At 38.2% G+C, this 17,497-nt stretch overlaps 1 protein-coding gene across 1 annotated transcript in view; it reads right to left on the minus strand.

Moving 5' to 3' along the window:
• The window catches only part of oxr1a (oxidation resistance 1a), a 105,202-nt gene extending 88,540 nt beyond the window's left edge, over positions 1 to 16,662 (minus strand). Inside the window, exon 1 of the mRNA XM_079343449.1 lies at positions 16,552 to 16,662. Coding sequence (XP_079199575.1) covers positions 16,552 to 16,568 — 17 coding nt within the window. The 5' untranslated portion in view covers positions 16,569 to 16,662. The remainder of the gene's footprint in view (positions 1 to 16,551) is intronic.
• Positions 16,663 to 17,497: the final 835 nt, after the last annotated feature.

Raw genomic sequence — 17,497 nt, forward strand, 5'->3', positions numbered from 1 at the left:
TTATCAGTTACAGGTCAAAAACTGAAGCTGAGTCAGGTTTTAAGCACCTTGACAAACTGTATAATTGCGCCACCCTGTCAATCCGGTCAGCTACGCCCTTCATTTTAAATAATGTTGATCCTTCATAAAATCCAAATAGATAAGTTGTCAAAAAATTATCTATCTATCTATGGTTGCGGTGGTAAGTTGACTTTAAAGGCTGCAGACACACAGTACAGTGTCACTTTTTTTTTCATGAACACTCACACTGCCCATTTTAATGTATTATGATGAAAATGACAGGCTGACAGAGAGGGAGTCTATCTTTAAAACTCAGTGTCTGTCAGCCCCCACCCCCTTCCCCCTCAAAATACTTGTCTCCAGTCCGTCGTTGTAAATAAGAATTTGTATTTAAAGACCTGTATGGTTAAATAAAGGTAAAATAAACACTCCTTACATTAGTTATTTATGTAAATAAAGTTTCATATTGATTGACCATTGATCATCTTTGTGTTTGTAAAATGTTGTGTTCGGTTTTCCCTATAATTTAGAACTTAATAAATAATCTTCAGTATTCCAAGACAATCCAGCTGTGTTTATAAAATACAGATCATTATTGATATGCTCCTTGATGTAGATGGACATAGATAAACAGTCTTCGACCAAATTTCTAAGAATAAATAGGACTGTAGTTAACTTTGACATTCACACATTAACAAATCAAATGGACGTAGAGAAAAAAAAAAAACTCTGAACATTATCCTCTCTCTAGATAAAACTTATCATTGAAGGTGGTCAGTGCATTTTTGTTGGTAGTCTAAATTCAGTTCAAAATTACCAAACTTTATGCAGCACAACAAATCATGGTTTCTTATTGTATTGTTTGTAACAAATAGTTTAAATCTCATCAAGTCTCTTCTATATCATTCTCATGTGGGTTCTTGTGAAAGATCCATATTCTTAAATGTATCCCAAGGTACTGTAAGTTGCAAATTGTCACAAGGATACTGACTGTGTCTGGTACAGTAATTGCCAAAAAAGTGAAGGACATTCATGTCTCTATTACTGACACTATAGGTATAAATCTGCTTTATTCATTGTATGCCATCATATGCCTTTTAAACAACTGTGTCTGAATTTTGTAACCTCCATGGTCTTAAACTATTCCTTCTGACGCTGGGGTTGCCGCACCGAAACTTAACATTAGCTAGATGTTTTTTTGTTTTTTTTTTAAATCACAGAATAGCTGAGAAATATTATTGCAAATAGATGATGCGTCTGTAAAAAAAGCTGTTGTGTAAAGTGATGCACAGCTGTCCTTAGACCATAATCAAACAGGTTAAAATGTTTGTAGTTAAATGGTTCAAAATGTACGCCTGACATTAGTTTCCTTTGATTTTCGTAAAGAAAATCCAAATACAATATGGGTTACTAAACTATTTTCTTTCAACAGTGTTGTCGGTAGCAAAGCAGATAATGCTGATTAGGCTTACTCTTGGGTTTTTTTCTAAATTTGAAACAGCTCTCCATTTCAAAGAAACTTCTATATAACATTATCAGGCTAGGGAATTTAGTTAGGAAACAGACGTATCAAGTAAAAGGAGCAGATTGTACGTACCCAGCATGTTTCTGAACAGGTTCCATTGACTCGACTGCAAAGGAGATTATAGCATCGATCCCTCAAACTGCTTAACTTAAGCATAGGAAAAGGCCTGTCATGTGACCGTGTCCTCATTAGGAGAGAGGGATACTGTGCTAATGTATTTACCCGATATATCCCAGACAAGCAGAGAAACACAGACAGAAAGTGGAGCAGTAGGAGGGAGCAGAGTGAGGCAAGCCGATTTTATCCTGTTTTTGATGGCTGAGCCAAGACCTGAGGGGTGGGAGGAGGAAGAGGAAATGTGTGCATGTGAGTAGGAACGGGATGATAGAGGAAAACATTGAGATTAACAGGACAGACGAGACAAGGATGGGAAAGTTCTCAAAGCTATCAGATAGAAAAAGCAAGCAAAGGCAGAAGTTGCCATGAAACGAATGAGGGAAAAGATACAGACTTTTTGAACATTAGATGAACTAGTGTTGTGTGAAATATTTTGCCTGGTCTTTGCTCGGCACAAAGACAGTGAACGCATACAAGCATAAGGGTTCCTGGTGGCGGAGAGCTGCCACACTTAGCCATCTGGCGATGAGTCACCCTGTCTCTGCTCTTGTTTGCTTTGACTGGGCAAGAGATTGCATCATTAAGTTTTTCTTACAGTAAGCGTGTGTGTCATGGTGTCCTTTCACACATTGAAATTCATGGTGGGGTGGCCCTGAAGTACAAAGCACGACAAGTTAGAAAACACAACAAATCTGGACTTTGACTTGGCCAGTCCATCAATTCCAGTGTTCCAGATTCCCTTTTCTTGTTCAAATAGTTTTTTTGCAAAGCTTTTAAGTATGCTAGGGCTCATTGTCTTCTTGCTATATGAACCCAATTTCAAACTGAATTCCCCTTTTTATACCCAAATTTGAGCTGACTCACTGGGCTTTTTTGGGAGGAAGCGTGTGCATGTTTGTGATTCAGGTCTGTGTGTGTGAGAAGCAAGTCTCTAAAATAACAGCTTGCTGGATTGTCAAACTCTCTTGCTCTTGAAAAACTTACTTTTGCAAGCAAGGGTAAATATTCTACCTTTGATAGGATTTGGAGTAGTTTTCTCTCTTTTCTGGAAGAGGAGTAAGCCATTGAAACCTTCTTACCATAACAGAACTATTTCATTTGGCACGTTTTTCTTCTCTTTAATTGTACGTGTACTTGCATTTGGAAACATGCAGTTGTTTATACTGGGCCTTGTAGAGTAACTCAGTGTAGCACCCTGTCATAGAACTGTTTTGGAAGATTTTTGCCAGTATCATGCACCTTACATGTTCTGTTTTACGTTTGTTGCTGTCATACTCTATAAACATTTAATTAAAAGTCTCTAAAATTACAGAGTGCCCAAGGACACTTCGGACATGTTGCTCGCAGGAGCTGGGGCTTGAGCTGGAGATCAAACCCCCTTGATCTACAGTTGCTGTGAAGTTGCTGAGACCTCTGCGTTTGTTCGATAATTAGCTTGGCTCAATAATTTAAAAAAGCATTATCAATATTAACTTTGATGTCTTTTAAGATCACAATAATTAAACCTCTTGATTTTACAACATCTGGAACATGCATATATTAAATTATTATTATCATCATCATTTTTTTACCACTTCACCATTCGGAAAACCTGGAAAGACAAGAATAAACATATATATAAATTTAATTTTATAAATAAAAATAAACGTATTCCATGTTGAAACATTTACCGCACATGACAAATCCCATGGACAAAACAGGCGCAACATGACATGTGGCACAGTAATCGTTTGACCCTAATTATCTCATCATGATTGTGTAAAGCCACAATTGTAAGTTCATTTGTAACTCCATGAATTAACGATGAATCAACAAAAGGGTGATCTGGCACTACTACCCTCTGACTTCCCTGACTTATGTTGTTGCATAACCATCGCCTGACGCCCAGTGACCACAATCTGACTTTGTCTTCCCTCAACTACTGCCCGACGCCAAGCCTCTACTTTCAGACTTTGCTGTCCTATCCGATTTTGAATGGATTTGTGGTTTGACGCCTGAAATATGGTCTGTGGTTATCACAAGCTTAAGACATGTTGATCTTTTGTTAGATGAAATAAACTGTGTTAGCTAAGACCCCCACTTGTGAATTTCAAAGTTTGTACACATACTGTAAATGGCTGTTGCTAACAAGTGGCTAAATGAGACTACAGTGGTTGTCAGAGACATTAAGCGTCATCACGCTGGGAACTCTCTCACTAATTCTTCGTACAGCCTCTAGTCATGTTTTTCAGTGCTCTTGTAAATATTAGATTTATAAGCAACTTATTAAGCTACGGTTTCGCTATCTTGACAAAACCACTGAATAGATCGCTGAAGCATAACTGTCATAATATCAAAAATCGACCACAGTGCAGTTTGCTTGAAATATAAAAATGGCATTTTACTTCTCTCAGCTGCATCAAAGCTTCACATTTCATAAGTGGTGTTCATCTGTAAAAATGAACAGCTGAACAAAACAGCTATGCTTCAGAACCATGTGTTTGCAACAAAGCTTATTTTGTGCAGTGATCAAAACTCCAATGCAAAAATCCCATAGGCGAATTCTTGATCGAACCTATGGCAAAGCTACTTACGGGTTGGCTGACAAAAATAGGCCATCACTATTTCAGTCTACATCTTCACTGGTTTAGTAAAGTCAAAACTGCCACAACAGCAGTCGCACAGTATAACACATTCATTCTTTCTGCTTTCAGCCCAAAGTTGCAAAGTTCATCCTTATGCCTTCATGGAAAACATAACAAAGTAAATGATGTTATTTAAATGCCAACTTATTCATTTTTCTTACTCTTAATACTTTGTTATTTAGTGTTTGTATTTGTGTTCTCCTCTTTATTAAGCAATGGAATAAAACAAATTGGACAATATTTAACAACTTGAGAGCATCATATGTAAACAGAAAAAAATAAACCTCCATTGACAACTACTGATACTCAGCAAAGCCTGTGACAAGTTTGCAGCTGGCATTTATCAGAAAGACCAAGCCTGTAAAGGATAAAAGGTGGGCTGGGGGGGAAATTATATAAATAGTTTTACACTGAATATAAATTCATTATCAGACCAGATTTTAATCCCGGTAGATTTAAATTTAGAAAGGATTAAATCGTGATGTCAAACGAGGTTAATACTTTACAGTGTGCATGTACAAAACACATGCTTGTATCAGCATCAGTACCAAAAAGTCAACATTTACAAGTCCTATGTTCATTCTCTTCACAATGACCCCTAGAATAAATTAAGTGGACTGACATAAACAGGTTTTTGACAGCTTACATTATGGCCTTTCATCCCAGTATACCCCAAAATGCAGATCATACATAACTTTATATATAAAACTAGACAAAATTCTATTTGAAGAAAGTATATCAAATGTGTGGTTCATGTGTGCTTAAAGTGTGTGTGGTTTTGTTCTCAATATAGTGCGGGTTATGTCAAAATTATGCTTTTCCTTGACAAGGGTTGTAAAACAGTAAGTACAGGCAATGGGTAGTACAAGAACAAATGGGATGTTTCAAAACCTCAGGGCCAGCCTTGTCTACCTTGAGAAAAAGTTTGCTGGTATTGTGCCTATGTGTCCTTCAGCCATTTGAATTATGTATGCAGTGTATGCTTGTTTATCTGCTACACCAAATGACCTTTCATGATAATGGTGGCCATATGTCCTTCGGCTTTCCGCATAAAAGGAAATATTATGTAACTGGGATGACCTCATGGAACTCTGTTATTGTCAAATGTCAAAAATGTCAAAGATAACATCTCCAGAGAAGTGCCCCCTTTATTGAACTTCATATCCAAGGAAACACAAAATACACAAGATACTCTGGCCTAAATTAAATTTTAACATGACTTCCCTGAGAGGACATACCATTGTACCACATCTTAATACAATAGTTGATTCAGAATCTGGGATGATTATGATATGATTTGATTTGATTAATATCAAAGTATACACATGATTAAAATAGTGAAAATAAATTATAAATAGTATTATGCACAATCACAGAGAGTGCTGTCACCTGTATTTTAAAGCAACAGGTCTGACGCTGTGACTGTTTAGCATTCATCAGACTGAAAGCCTGGGGGAATAAATGGTTCCTATGTCGAGTTGTATTGAAATACAGTGAACTGTAACACCTGCGAGTAACCTGCAGTAGAAGCTGTTCAGGTCTTCAGCCAGTCTATTGTTAAGTGCAGGTTGGGGGATGGTCTGCTGTAGGGTCTGTCTGCTCATAGTTTTGCTTTAGCTTCTCAGTGTAACTCCTTGTAAAGGTCCTGGTCCCCACTCCTGTAGGCTTCCTCCCTGACCTGGCGCAGACTCCTTAAATGAGGTGTAAACAAAGGCTTGTTGTGTTGTGTGTGCACAAATGTCCTCATAGAAGCTGATGCTTAAAGAGTTAATTGTACCGTACTATCCATCTAGAACATTACGTTCCCAGAATGCAGGCCTGCTCGTGGTGCCCATAGTCTCTAAAAGTACTATGGGAGGTAGAGCCTTTAGTTATCAGGCACCGCTCCTTTGGAATCGTCTACCAGTCGGGGTCCGGGAGGCAGACACACTAGGTACTTTTAAGAATAGACTTAAAACTTTTCTTTTTGATAAATCTTATAGTTAGGGCTGGCTTAGGACCAGCTCATAGTTATGCTGCTATAGGCCGAGACTACCGGGGGAACTGGCACCAGGATCTCTTATCTCTCTCTCCCTCTTTCTCTCCCTGCTTTCATATCTTATTACTGCTTGTCACTATCTTTATATTCTAACCTCTCCTTTTTCTGGGAGCTCCTGAGCTCCCTGAGCTCTCTTAGGTTCATTGGGACTGTTGGTGAGGATGGCCTGCCCCCCCCCCCCCAACCTATCCTATCCTTCTTTCTGCATCTTGTCCCATCTCCCCCATCCCATTTTCAAGCCCAGCACAGTTTAGCAGATGGCTGTTCCGTCATGAGCCCGGGTCTGCTGAAGATTTCTGCCTGTTAAAAGGAAGTTTTTTCTTGCCACGCTATGACGGATTCAGCTGGGCTCTTGTAATATAGCCATAAGTAAGGTCCTTTACCTGCTTTTTGTAAACATAACAATGAGCATGGTCTTGTTACCTGCTCTTTTGTTAATGTTAACAGACAAACAGTAAGGTCCTTTATCTGCTTTTGTAAAGTGTCTCGAGATAACGCCTGTTATGAATTGACGCTATACAAATAAAGATTGATTGATTGATTGATGCAAGATGTCACAGTGTCAGTGAGTTTGTTGAGGTTTGCAGAGGCAGCTTCAAAAACACTTAAATCAGTGCAATCAAAGCAGGCCTGTAATTCCTTTCTACTTTTGTACAGTCCTTACTACAGGCTTAGCAGTTTTCTTAGCAACTTCTGCCAATGGGTCGGGAGGAGGTGAATCAGACAGTGTCCTAAAGCTGCACGGAGTAATACGAGCCCTTTAAAACTGCGTAGCAGTGATCCAGTGTGTCCACAAGAATGATGAGCACGGAGTCAGGACGTTTTTTCTCCATGTCTGTAAACCGTTCTGCCAGGTTCTGGTATGCTATTACTCAAGCCTGAGTAAGGATATAAACACCAACCAAAATGAGGGAAAACTCTCGTGGTGAATAAAAAGTTACTTTATGAAGAGAGTCTCCAGATTAGGGCTTCATGTTCACTGTGACTGTACACTAACCTTTGTTTAAGTCGAAGCATATTCTGCCTCCCCTCGTCATCCCAGAAAGTCTGCAGTCCGCTCTAATAAGCTAAAAGTCTAGTAGGTGAAGTGAGCTGTCTGGGATGTGTTCACTGAGCCGGGTTTCAGTGAAAAACAGGGCGACATTTCTGTAAAAGTCTGTTTGTTGGCCAGGGAGCGGACCTTTCACCAGATGAATGGACCAGAGCGCAGTGCGTAAGTTTAACAAGGGCTCCTGCATGCTTGTCCCATCGGTGGCAACTCAGACCAAAACAATTGAGCTGATCTTATAGTTCCACCTGACTGCTGTTGGCCTTTTAATACATGTCTTTATGTTGCATCTTTAGGCAACACGTTTTGGTGAAAAGAGCAGTTCAATCTGCCGAAAAGAGCCTTAGGACATTAATCCTCACTGAATATAGCTGCTGTTAGGTCAGGTTGATCTGGTGGGCAAAGCAAAGAACAAACTGTGCATGTAGGTATTTTTCTCTCAGCAAAGTCTACACACCATGGGAGTTTCCACTCCTCACAGCTGCACACGTCATATGTCGAGTCGATTGGCTTATCTTCTAGCTTCAGTGGCACGTAGCACAACCACCATTTGTCATCAGTTTTCTCGTCAGCTTGTATGGTGACAAATGATGTCTCGCCCACTTGTTTGGCCATCTCCGCCCTATACACTCCATACATACAGGCTACAAGTTTGTTTTGTATGATGGAGTGGCATGTGCCGTTGAAGATGGAGTGGCATCATAGTGCCACTGCAGCCTTTATTTGCCCTCACTCAGTCTCAAAAATGCACCTGAATATCCCTGGGTAAAGAAAGTCCATCAACTCATAGTGGCCCTGTAGAGCTGGTTTACAATTTTTATAGTTTAATACGAGATATAATCCAACTGAGCACGTACCTGTTTTCCTCCACCTGTCTGTTATGCTGCTCATTAGATAGCCTGTAAAGCGCTCTCAATTTGTGCAGCGACTTTTACTTTTCCAAGTAAGCCCAATTTCACCACATGGTCCAGAAGACTCCCGCTGCTCTCAAGTTTTGTTATCCTCTCAGAAAGATGTCAGCCAAAGCACTAACTCAAACTTCTCCTGCAAATGCAAGGCTTCAAAGCTGTGCTTGGTAAAGAAATCTACTTCATTCATTTTCACAACTGTGTTTGCTTTTCAAAACCTCTCACTTCTTGTCGATTAATTCATTGATAATAGTCACAGGCAGACTGTTCAGCCAATCCACACTGAATAATTAGTCAATCAATTTTGAAAGAATGCATAACCTTTTACTGGGCCAGGGAACTATGAGAAGTGAGCCCCCCTTGTCTTCTGGGTTTTACATTAAATACACCACTACTCTGAGCATGTGCTTTATCATTTTACCTATACAAAATACACATTGTGCAGTACGGGAGGGGCTGGCCTGGCCCACGTTTAAAAGAAATTAACATCGGTACAAGGTATTATAATATTACGTGACAAATTAGGATAATTTGATTTTTTCAGCAGTTTTCTCTGGTGCCTAATCCTTACATTATGATCAACAAGAATTCTTATGAACAAAAGCAATCAACTTACAGTAGCATACTCATTTAAAACACAAGAAGCAGAGCAACACTCTTTAGTGAAATAAAATTTAACATTGAGAGTCATAGATAAGACTATCCTATGTTTTTTGTAGCAGATCAGTAGACAGCTTTGTCTGACCACTTTTTTTTCCAGAGCAGTCTTCTTTCCATGAAGAACAGAGCTCATTACAGCTGATGGTTGTTGTATATTCAATGGGACAAATAAGCTGTTTCATGATCTCTAATACTAAACACTCATGCCCACGCAAATCTAAAACTCGCTTTTTGTTATCTTGTCAAGATGTTCACATATACCAGTGATTAACAATGACAATATGCCTTCGCTGATATTCAGAAAATTGTAGTCCCCAAAGAGTGCATTTCCTGACTAACATTCTGCTGGCATTACAGCTCTTTATTTTGTACTTTTTTTTTTTTTTTTTTAACATGAGTTTTTACACTTAGATTAATTCCTCACATTCGCAGTGTGAAATCTGTTAAGAACTGTTTAAAGGGCCTTGATGGACAATTACCAGCAGCAGTTGATTTAAATTAAGGTTGTGCATCTCTTCTTTAAAGGTGATTCAATGTTTTTTATTTAACTGAGATAACAATAAAACCAGTGCATTAGTTCAAAATATCATGTCCTTGTGGTTTGTTTGTTTTTTGTTTTTTTACAATCAATAGGCCTACTGTCCAAACAACTATTCTGTTGTATACAAAGAATTCTTTAAAACACCCATGTACTCACTTTGACAGTAGTTTAAATTATTAGATTTCTCTGTGATTGTTACATATTGCACAATGTTCTGGCTTGAGTTGTGATTGACACTTGCTCTGGATTATACAATTCTTTTTCAATTTTGCTTCTAAGTCAATAAACATTACTCCTGTTAAAAAGCTGCATTTGTTTTCTCAAAATTGATTCAAATGTATTAATCACGTCATAAAAAGCCATCTCTCCCAACTACACCACAAGTTCCTAAACCTAAGCCATGTTACAGGAAATAGAAGAAGTTACTTGAATTGTAGCTGGAGAAAGTCCTTAATAAGGCTCTTTTAATTTATTTTTGCCTGTAAAGCTTCAATCTTGCAAAGCCAATAGGTTCTCAGTTAGTTTAGTAAGTAAATGGAATATAAATTACCATTTTTGATAAAGACATCCATTGTTTAAAATGTAGTAAGAAAAGTGGCAACCAATTAACTCTGGCCTGATATAATATAAGAGATGGTAAAAATGTAAATGTCATGTAAAAATGGAGATTGTTCTCATCTAAGATTTAAAATCAATTAACAACTTAATAATTTAGGCAGTTCTACGGCCATGCAGTATTGCTACACAGAGTATTTTTGAAAGTTACATACAGCCCCTTTAAATATCAGACAACTGGACAGATGTCATGGTAAATGACAGCCTAGCGAAAGCTGTGGTCTTATAACATGGTAAAGTTTAGTTATTACCTATCATAGGCAATAACTAATCCCGAGGAGTGGTAAAGTGGGATATTATTACAACTACATGCACTTGTCAATGAGAATAAAATAGCAGCAGTTTGATATGACTTCTTTACTATAACTATATTTAAAAGGCCCAGGACCAATTTCTGTGATATTTAACACATTGAGAACATGCACATGTCTTAGTACACAAAACGAACTTTCCCTGAATTTGTATCTACTCTTACTCTACTTAGGACCAAGAAAAAAAAATCAGCACTGTTGACAATTGATACCTTCCTCATTCCTTTGTCAGCAGAAAGCCCCATCACTTTCCAGCAATGTCTAGCAGTTCCCAAGCTTCATTACTTATGCTGACTTACAATGTCCAGAACCTGCTGCATCGAAGGCTGCCTGATCGAAAAGCTGCTGCGGTGTGCATTATTAAACTAAGCTGTGTTGGTACAGACTAATTTAAACATTCTTAGCTGTGACACCGAATACATCACATTTTTTTCCTGCAGGCACATCCTGCCACAATGGATGTGTTCTTGGCAACATAGCTCATCAGGACTATGGCTGCAGCAGCAAAAATAGCAATCCAAGACATTCAATCATGCTCAGTGGTCCCCAATTGGCCACGAGCCGTTTAATGCTATCATTACCCACACTGAGCCCATGATAACATTAAACAAATTGAAAAAAGTATGCCAAAAAGGCAACCTGTAACTGTTTAATTTTATTTTTGGAGAGGTTCCTACATCACCTTACACCTAATGTATGTTTGACTCTTTACTTACCATGAATTTATGAAAACTCTGGGCATAAACTACAGAATACTAACCAGAAAGTGAATGATCATCTATAACTGTCCAAAAAAAAGATGGCTGAAATATTACTACAATAATAAGTAGCGAAGTAGTACCGATAGATCAGCATGTGCCCAGAATCTGCAGATGTGACCATCCGGTCCTCAAAAATCAAGCTGTTTCAGTGCCAATTTTACTCGCACATGAGCCACTTCATGCACCTGATGTGAGAAATAATTTTCAGAAATATAAAAAGATCCATATTGATATTAATATAAAATCGGATATAAGCATGACACAGCATAAAGTATAGACCACTACAGGGGCAGATCTTCTTGGCATTCAGGCCCACCTAATCAGAAGGCTTCGTTTTTGGTTGGGCCAAACATTTTTTTAGTTTTAATAGTTGTAATTGGTTTATGAGCTGAGTATTTCACCATTAAAAATAAACACTTTCATCTGCACTGACCAATAACAAAAACTTGATGCTTTAAATCAGGGGTGTCCAAAGTGCGGCCCGGGGGCCATTTGTGGCCCTTGAGTGGATTTTTTGTGGCCCTTGACTTCAAATCGAAGAATCTGAAGATTTTGGCCCCAGGCCTCATCAGATGGCATATTTCGTTCTTTTTTTCTTTTTCATGTTAGCGAGGGAGACCTATAAAAGCCTGACTATTCTTTCCAAAAAATTAGAACACAACAGTTTCCCACTGCAATTAGTTATTGTGTATTTACATTATTTTTTGAAGAGGTGAAAATACAAAAAGTTCCTTCCAATATTTAAAAAAAAAACAAACAAAAAAAAAATGTGATTCTAACGCGACAATTTTGGCCCGCAAGAAAAAAAGTTTGGACACCACTGCTTTAAATGCATGTCCTCTAATTGTATATGGTACTGTTTTCCCTATTAAAAGAGTAAGTATTATCTGGTAAAATAAGGGTTATCACTTTTTCTGCAAAATGCTGTTGGAGCAGCCCCTCCACTTTCACTTTAGCCCGTAGATTCCACAGAAAGAGGAGGAATGTTCCTGTTAAAATGCCTTCCTCCTAATGTAGGCCAGGTTAAACTACATACCAAAATCATGGCGACACAAAGCAGTTTGCTTAAATAAACCTGTGTCTGGATACAAAGAGCCATCATCTTCAAACCAGACACAGGCTATTACCCCAGTTTCTACTCAAGTGGCCGCTAATTCAATCCTTCTCGTTTGCAACACTTGATTCACATATGATGACATCCACAATGCAGTTGCAGTGTAAAGTGGAAGTTCATCTCATTCATACACATTCATACACTGCCGACGAAGCAGCAGGAACAACTTATGATCAGGTGTTTTGCCCAAGGGCACATTGGTCATGTACGGTAACTGCAAGAACTGGGGATGAACCCCTGACGTGAGAGAAGGCCACAGCCGCCCCATAAAGAGCGTTTGACATAGGGTTGAGCACAAAGCAACTTACTTGTGCTGCATTAAAAAAAAAATCTTTATCTTATGTGGGGTTATGGACATGTTCCTTTATGCTTCAGAACATAAATGCATTGAAATAATCAGTAACTAGTATGTCAATAGATTGCATTGTTTGAAATATGTGGAATCAAAAGAGTTATAAAGCATCTATCCGTAGCTCAAGGGAAACTGTCTTTTGCAACTGATAAATGCATTTCAAAATTCTCAAAAATCTGTTGATGCTGATAGTGTACATTTTTTGCCAATTTAAAATGTAATTAAAGGCCTAAGATCCTTTATTATCCAACTACTTTAATCATGTACAGCCCAACTCAAAGGTAAATAAAGTTCTTCGAGTGAAAGATGTCTGTGAATATGTGGGTTTTATGCACTCAGTCACAGCCACAATGTTGCAACACCCGTCAAGGTTACTCCAAAGAAAATATGCATGTGGAGGGCAGCCTGTTCATCATGATTGGATCTGCAAGGCTTTACAGGGGGTTAACACATCCCAGCAATGCACTCTACTCCCTAGACACCATTCGCATACATAAGTAATCAAGTGCAAGGCCCAGTGATGTCGATCAGCAGCTCAGAAGTGCAGACAGAGATATCCCCTTGTGAAGGTCAGGATAAGTGGGATACAATCTTAATTAATTAACATATGATGCAACATATATTTTGTTACAACTGTAAGTACTTATGTTTTATGACAAGCTTAACTACCGTGAGGATTATATAGCAAGTTGATAGCTGTATTGATAAGCGTGCTACATTATGACACACAAGTTTATAACTTAGTAGTAAAGATACCTTGCACATCAGTTCTGTGAGGACCAAATGTGTAAAAGCATTGGCATCGGGTAAACTACACTCTTCAGGCTTCTCATCTGTTTTTTCATTTATTCATCGATTTAATATTTTGGTCATTTTAAAGCTATTACTAGGTATGTTCCAACACCTTCACATCACTTCATCACTATCTGTAGACAAAAACAATCAGACTCGATACACACATTCTTAGTTAATGTATCATAGTGAAAGTTCAAATAAACACAGACCGCACAGGACAGAGTAAAAAGCACACAATGCACATAAAATGTCATTGATTAACTGCTCATTTAGTACAAACTTAATTCAATGTAAAACAAAGGTAAGCTACTATCTTAAGACACTGATACAGTGACTGCAACACTTTTCCTGTACTTGGGTGTTTAATTTAGGAGAACTCATGGGTTGGAGTAAATCCAACCCACGGCAACAACATTACACTGTAATACTGTCAGATGCACTGGTTTCCTTTTCAATTTTAATGTATGTCCATTAAGTTGTATGGAAGGAGAAAAATGACTTGTTCTGTGTTCTGCAAAAAAATCAATGAGCTTTTGGATTCCTTGAATTTCAAGATAGCCGATGAACAGATCCATGTCACCAACTGTGCTGACGCAGCTCCCTGGAGATGGAGAGCAGGCTGGGTTTAATCATCCTCTCGCCCTCCACAGTCGGATGATCACACACACAGCAAAGAGACGGATGGATGTATGAAGCATTGTAACAGAAATCACCTTTCATTACTTATGATATCCTAACCATATTGTATACCTAATTTTTACACAGAGGAACTTCCAACTGTGAAAAAAATCTATTTTACTTCTCGTCAACCTCTCTTTGCCTTAATCTCTGCAACAACATGGAGCCTCGAGATCAGGAGCAATAAATATGTTCCTAATGCAGTGGCGAGTCCTCTGTGTTAATGTAAATCAGGACATGAAAGGTAAATCTCAGTCTAATCTGCCTATGATGTTCTTATACTGTCGATCCAGTTGAGATCATTATAAAGCTCTATTACATAAGGGCTTAGCAAGAGGTAACAACTTAGCTAGTGTGTGCTGTAAATGTATGTACAGTATATGTGAGTCTTACAAAACAAAGGGTCAAGCGCAAACACGGCACAGGTAAGGATCAATTGAAAATCTTGAAAATAAAACATGTAAAACAGCTGTGCACTCCCAGACTCCCAATTTACAGCATGGGATAAGCAAATATCACGATTAATTTGGGGAGGCAAAAGGCCCAGAGTCAAATTCAAAACACTTCAACTGGAGAAACAAAGGGGAGGCCTTGCATTGCCCAATTTAAGAGAATACTTTTATGCTGCTCAGTTGAAATACATGGCATGTTGGTGTTCTCCAGAATATTATGCCAAATGGAAGAAAATAGAGCTCACCCAGAGCAGAAATCTACCTCAGACCAAACTAGGAGACAAGCACTACAGACACCAGGAAGACGACAACTTTATTGTCTCTGAAACACTAAAAACCTGGACGGATATAGTTAGAAAATATAAAATTGAAGGAGACTGTAGGTTATTGCTATGGCCCTCGCAGACAACTCTTTTCATACCAGGACAAATTGACAAAACCTTTACAACATGGATAGATAGAGGTATTACAGCCATATGCACACTGACAGAAGGGAACATTTTCAAGTCTTTTGAAAGGGTAAAAAATGAATTTAAACTAGAAAATAAAGACTTGTTTCGTTACTTACAACTAAGACACTTTTTTGATACACAGGTAAAAACAGGTTTATCATCAGAAAGCAATGTGCTGGTTAAAATGATGATGGATGCCTATGAGGAAATGCCTTCCAAAGCTGTCTCTAAACTATATGCATGTCTACAGAAATTTAATGGTAATAACTCTCTGTATATAAAATCTAAATGGGAAGACGAACTACAGACCGAAATTTCAGAGTGTGATTGGCGTTTATTATGCAAGACACAACACAGCTCTACGAGCTCTAAACGCTGGAGAGAGTTCGGCTGGAAAAATCTGACCCGTTTCTTTGTCACTCCGCAAATTAAAAGCAAACAGACTGGATTACAGCAAAAATGTTGGAGACAATGTGGAAACTATAATGCCAATCACAGTCATATTTTCTGGTCATGCGCCAAACTACAACCTTTCAGGGACGACAGTATTGGACTCTTGGAGGACATCCTAAAATATAAGGTTCCCAGGGACCCATGGGTTCTGTATCTGGGTTTGATCCCAGAAGGAGTTATTATGAAAAAAGACAGGCACCTCTTCAAAATAATGATTGTTGCCTATAAGAAGGCCATTACAAGGAACTGGTTAAAAAGTGATGCTCCAAAAACAGGGCACTGGATGGTCATCATGGAGGAGATCTATGCAATGGAGAAAATGACTTTTCATCTGCGAATCAAAGCGGGTGACTTTGCACAAAAATGGAGGAAATGGACGTTATTCAAAAACAAGGACAATGTTTACTCAACTGACTGAGAATTTGTATGCCCCCCCTTTTTGTATTGCTTTATGTTATATAGTTTATTTGTTCCTGCTGTCTCTATATAAAAAAAAAAAACTAAATAAAAAGTTTAAAAAAATTAAAAAAACAGCTGTGCACTGAAAATAGTGAAGTAGAGAATCCTCAGTGCTAACTAAACCTCAGGTAATTGCTTCGGACCACAGGAAATGTGATTTTAATCTTTCAGCTCTAACATAGAATAACTCAATATAATCAGATCTACTGGCTAGTATTCAAATTAGAGTAGTTTTGCATACATATTCCAATAAGTACAGCAACCAGGAAAATGACAAAACATACTGGCTTAATCTGAGTTTGAAGCCATGTCTTTTTTAATAACCATTGCTTCTTGTGTGACAGGCATTGCTTCTTTGAAGTATATAATTTTGGATGCATTATCTTTACTGATAATAGTAAAGATAATGCATCCAAAGTTATATACTTCAAAGAAATACAAGTGTACATATAATGACATTTTATTTGTGATGTAACCTGAAGTTAACGGTCACATACCGTAAATTTATTTCACATGTCAAGTCATCTGTGGAACATGGCTGATCAGAAATGTTTTCCAACAACACAGGACATTTTAAACTGCCTTAAACTTTGCCTTTTTCTGTTTATGGTTTTAATAAAAGTAGATCAAAAGTGACATTGTGCTGACCTTTTTGTGCTAAACATCCTGACAGTGTCTTCTTTCTTCTGCTTGAAGGCTTTGGAAGCTTGAGGTTTGATGTTGACTTTTCAAACCTGTAGGCAGCATGCACACGCAGACACACCTGCATGCAAGAAAAAACAAAGGGGACAGAAAAAGGGTAGCAGTGAGATTATAATCTTCAAAGTCAAGTCACCCCTAATTTGGATACTTTGACCATTGACTTTAACAACCCTTTGTGAGTTTGTCTTCTATTTCCCAATTCCAGTTGATTGCAAAGCATATTTCAGCCAACATTAAGGACAATACATTTAGTCAAATCCAGTTATGAGAATAGTTTGCTTTACCATGTTGAAGAGAACCAATTTAAAAAACATGAAATTGAAAAGCACTCGATTCTACTTTAGTAACAGGAAGAAAAGTAAAGTATTTTTTTGTGTCGGAAAACAGTTCACATTCAGGGATTAAGTAAAACAGTCTCTGAATGACAAAACAACAAATTGAGTCTTAATATTGATGTGCTATAGCAACCACACTATGTAATGACTGGGAGTTAGTCTCTGCTCTTTTATGCATTGGTTATCAGAGACTGGACGAGAGGCTGGGGGTAAAAGAAGATAGGGTTCAATAATTAATACCAAGGTCTATGCAGGCCCAACCCATCATCCTGTCCTGTTTTTAATGAGATGAGTGGACAGCTCGAGGGAGGGAAGTAGGCAATGGAAGGAGAGCAGGGTGATTAAAGCACCTATAGGTCGGCCAAATCGTCCTCCTTTGTACTCCATTGGTTAGATGTGCAATCATTTACATACACATACAATGTACCTCTCATTTATAGCACTTGAAATATGTTTCATGTCTGAAAGAGCTGAAAAGCGAGCAGTTTAACCATCTAGTTGTTCATTCAGTTGACATGCAAATAGAGGATGTTCTAATTTCTGTGATGATTTGGCCT

Source organism: Symphodus melops (genome assembly GCF_947650265.1).
Source record: "Symphodus melops genome assembly, chromosome: 5".
NCBI lineage: Eukaryota > Metazoa > Chordata > Actinopteri > Labriformes > Labridae > Symphodus > Symphodus melops.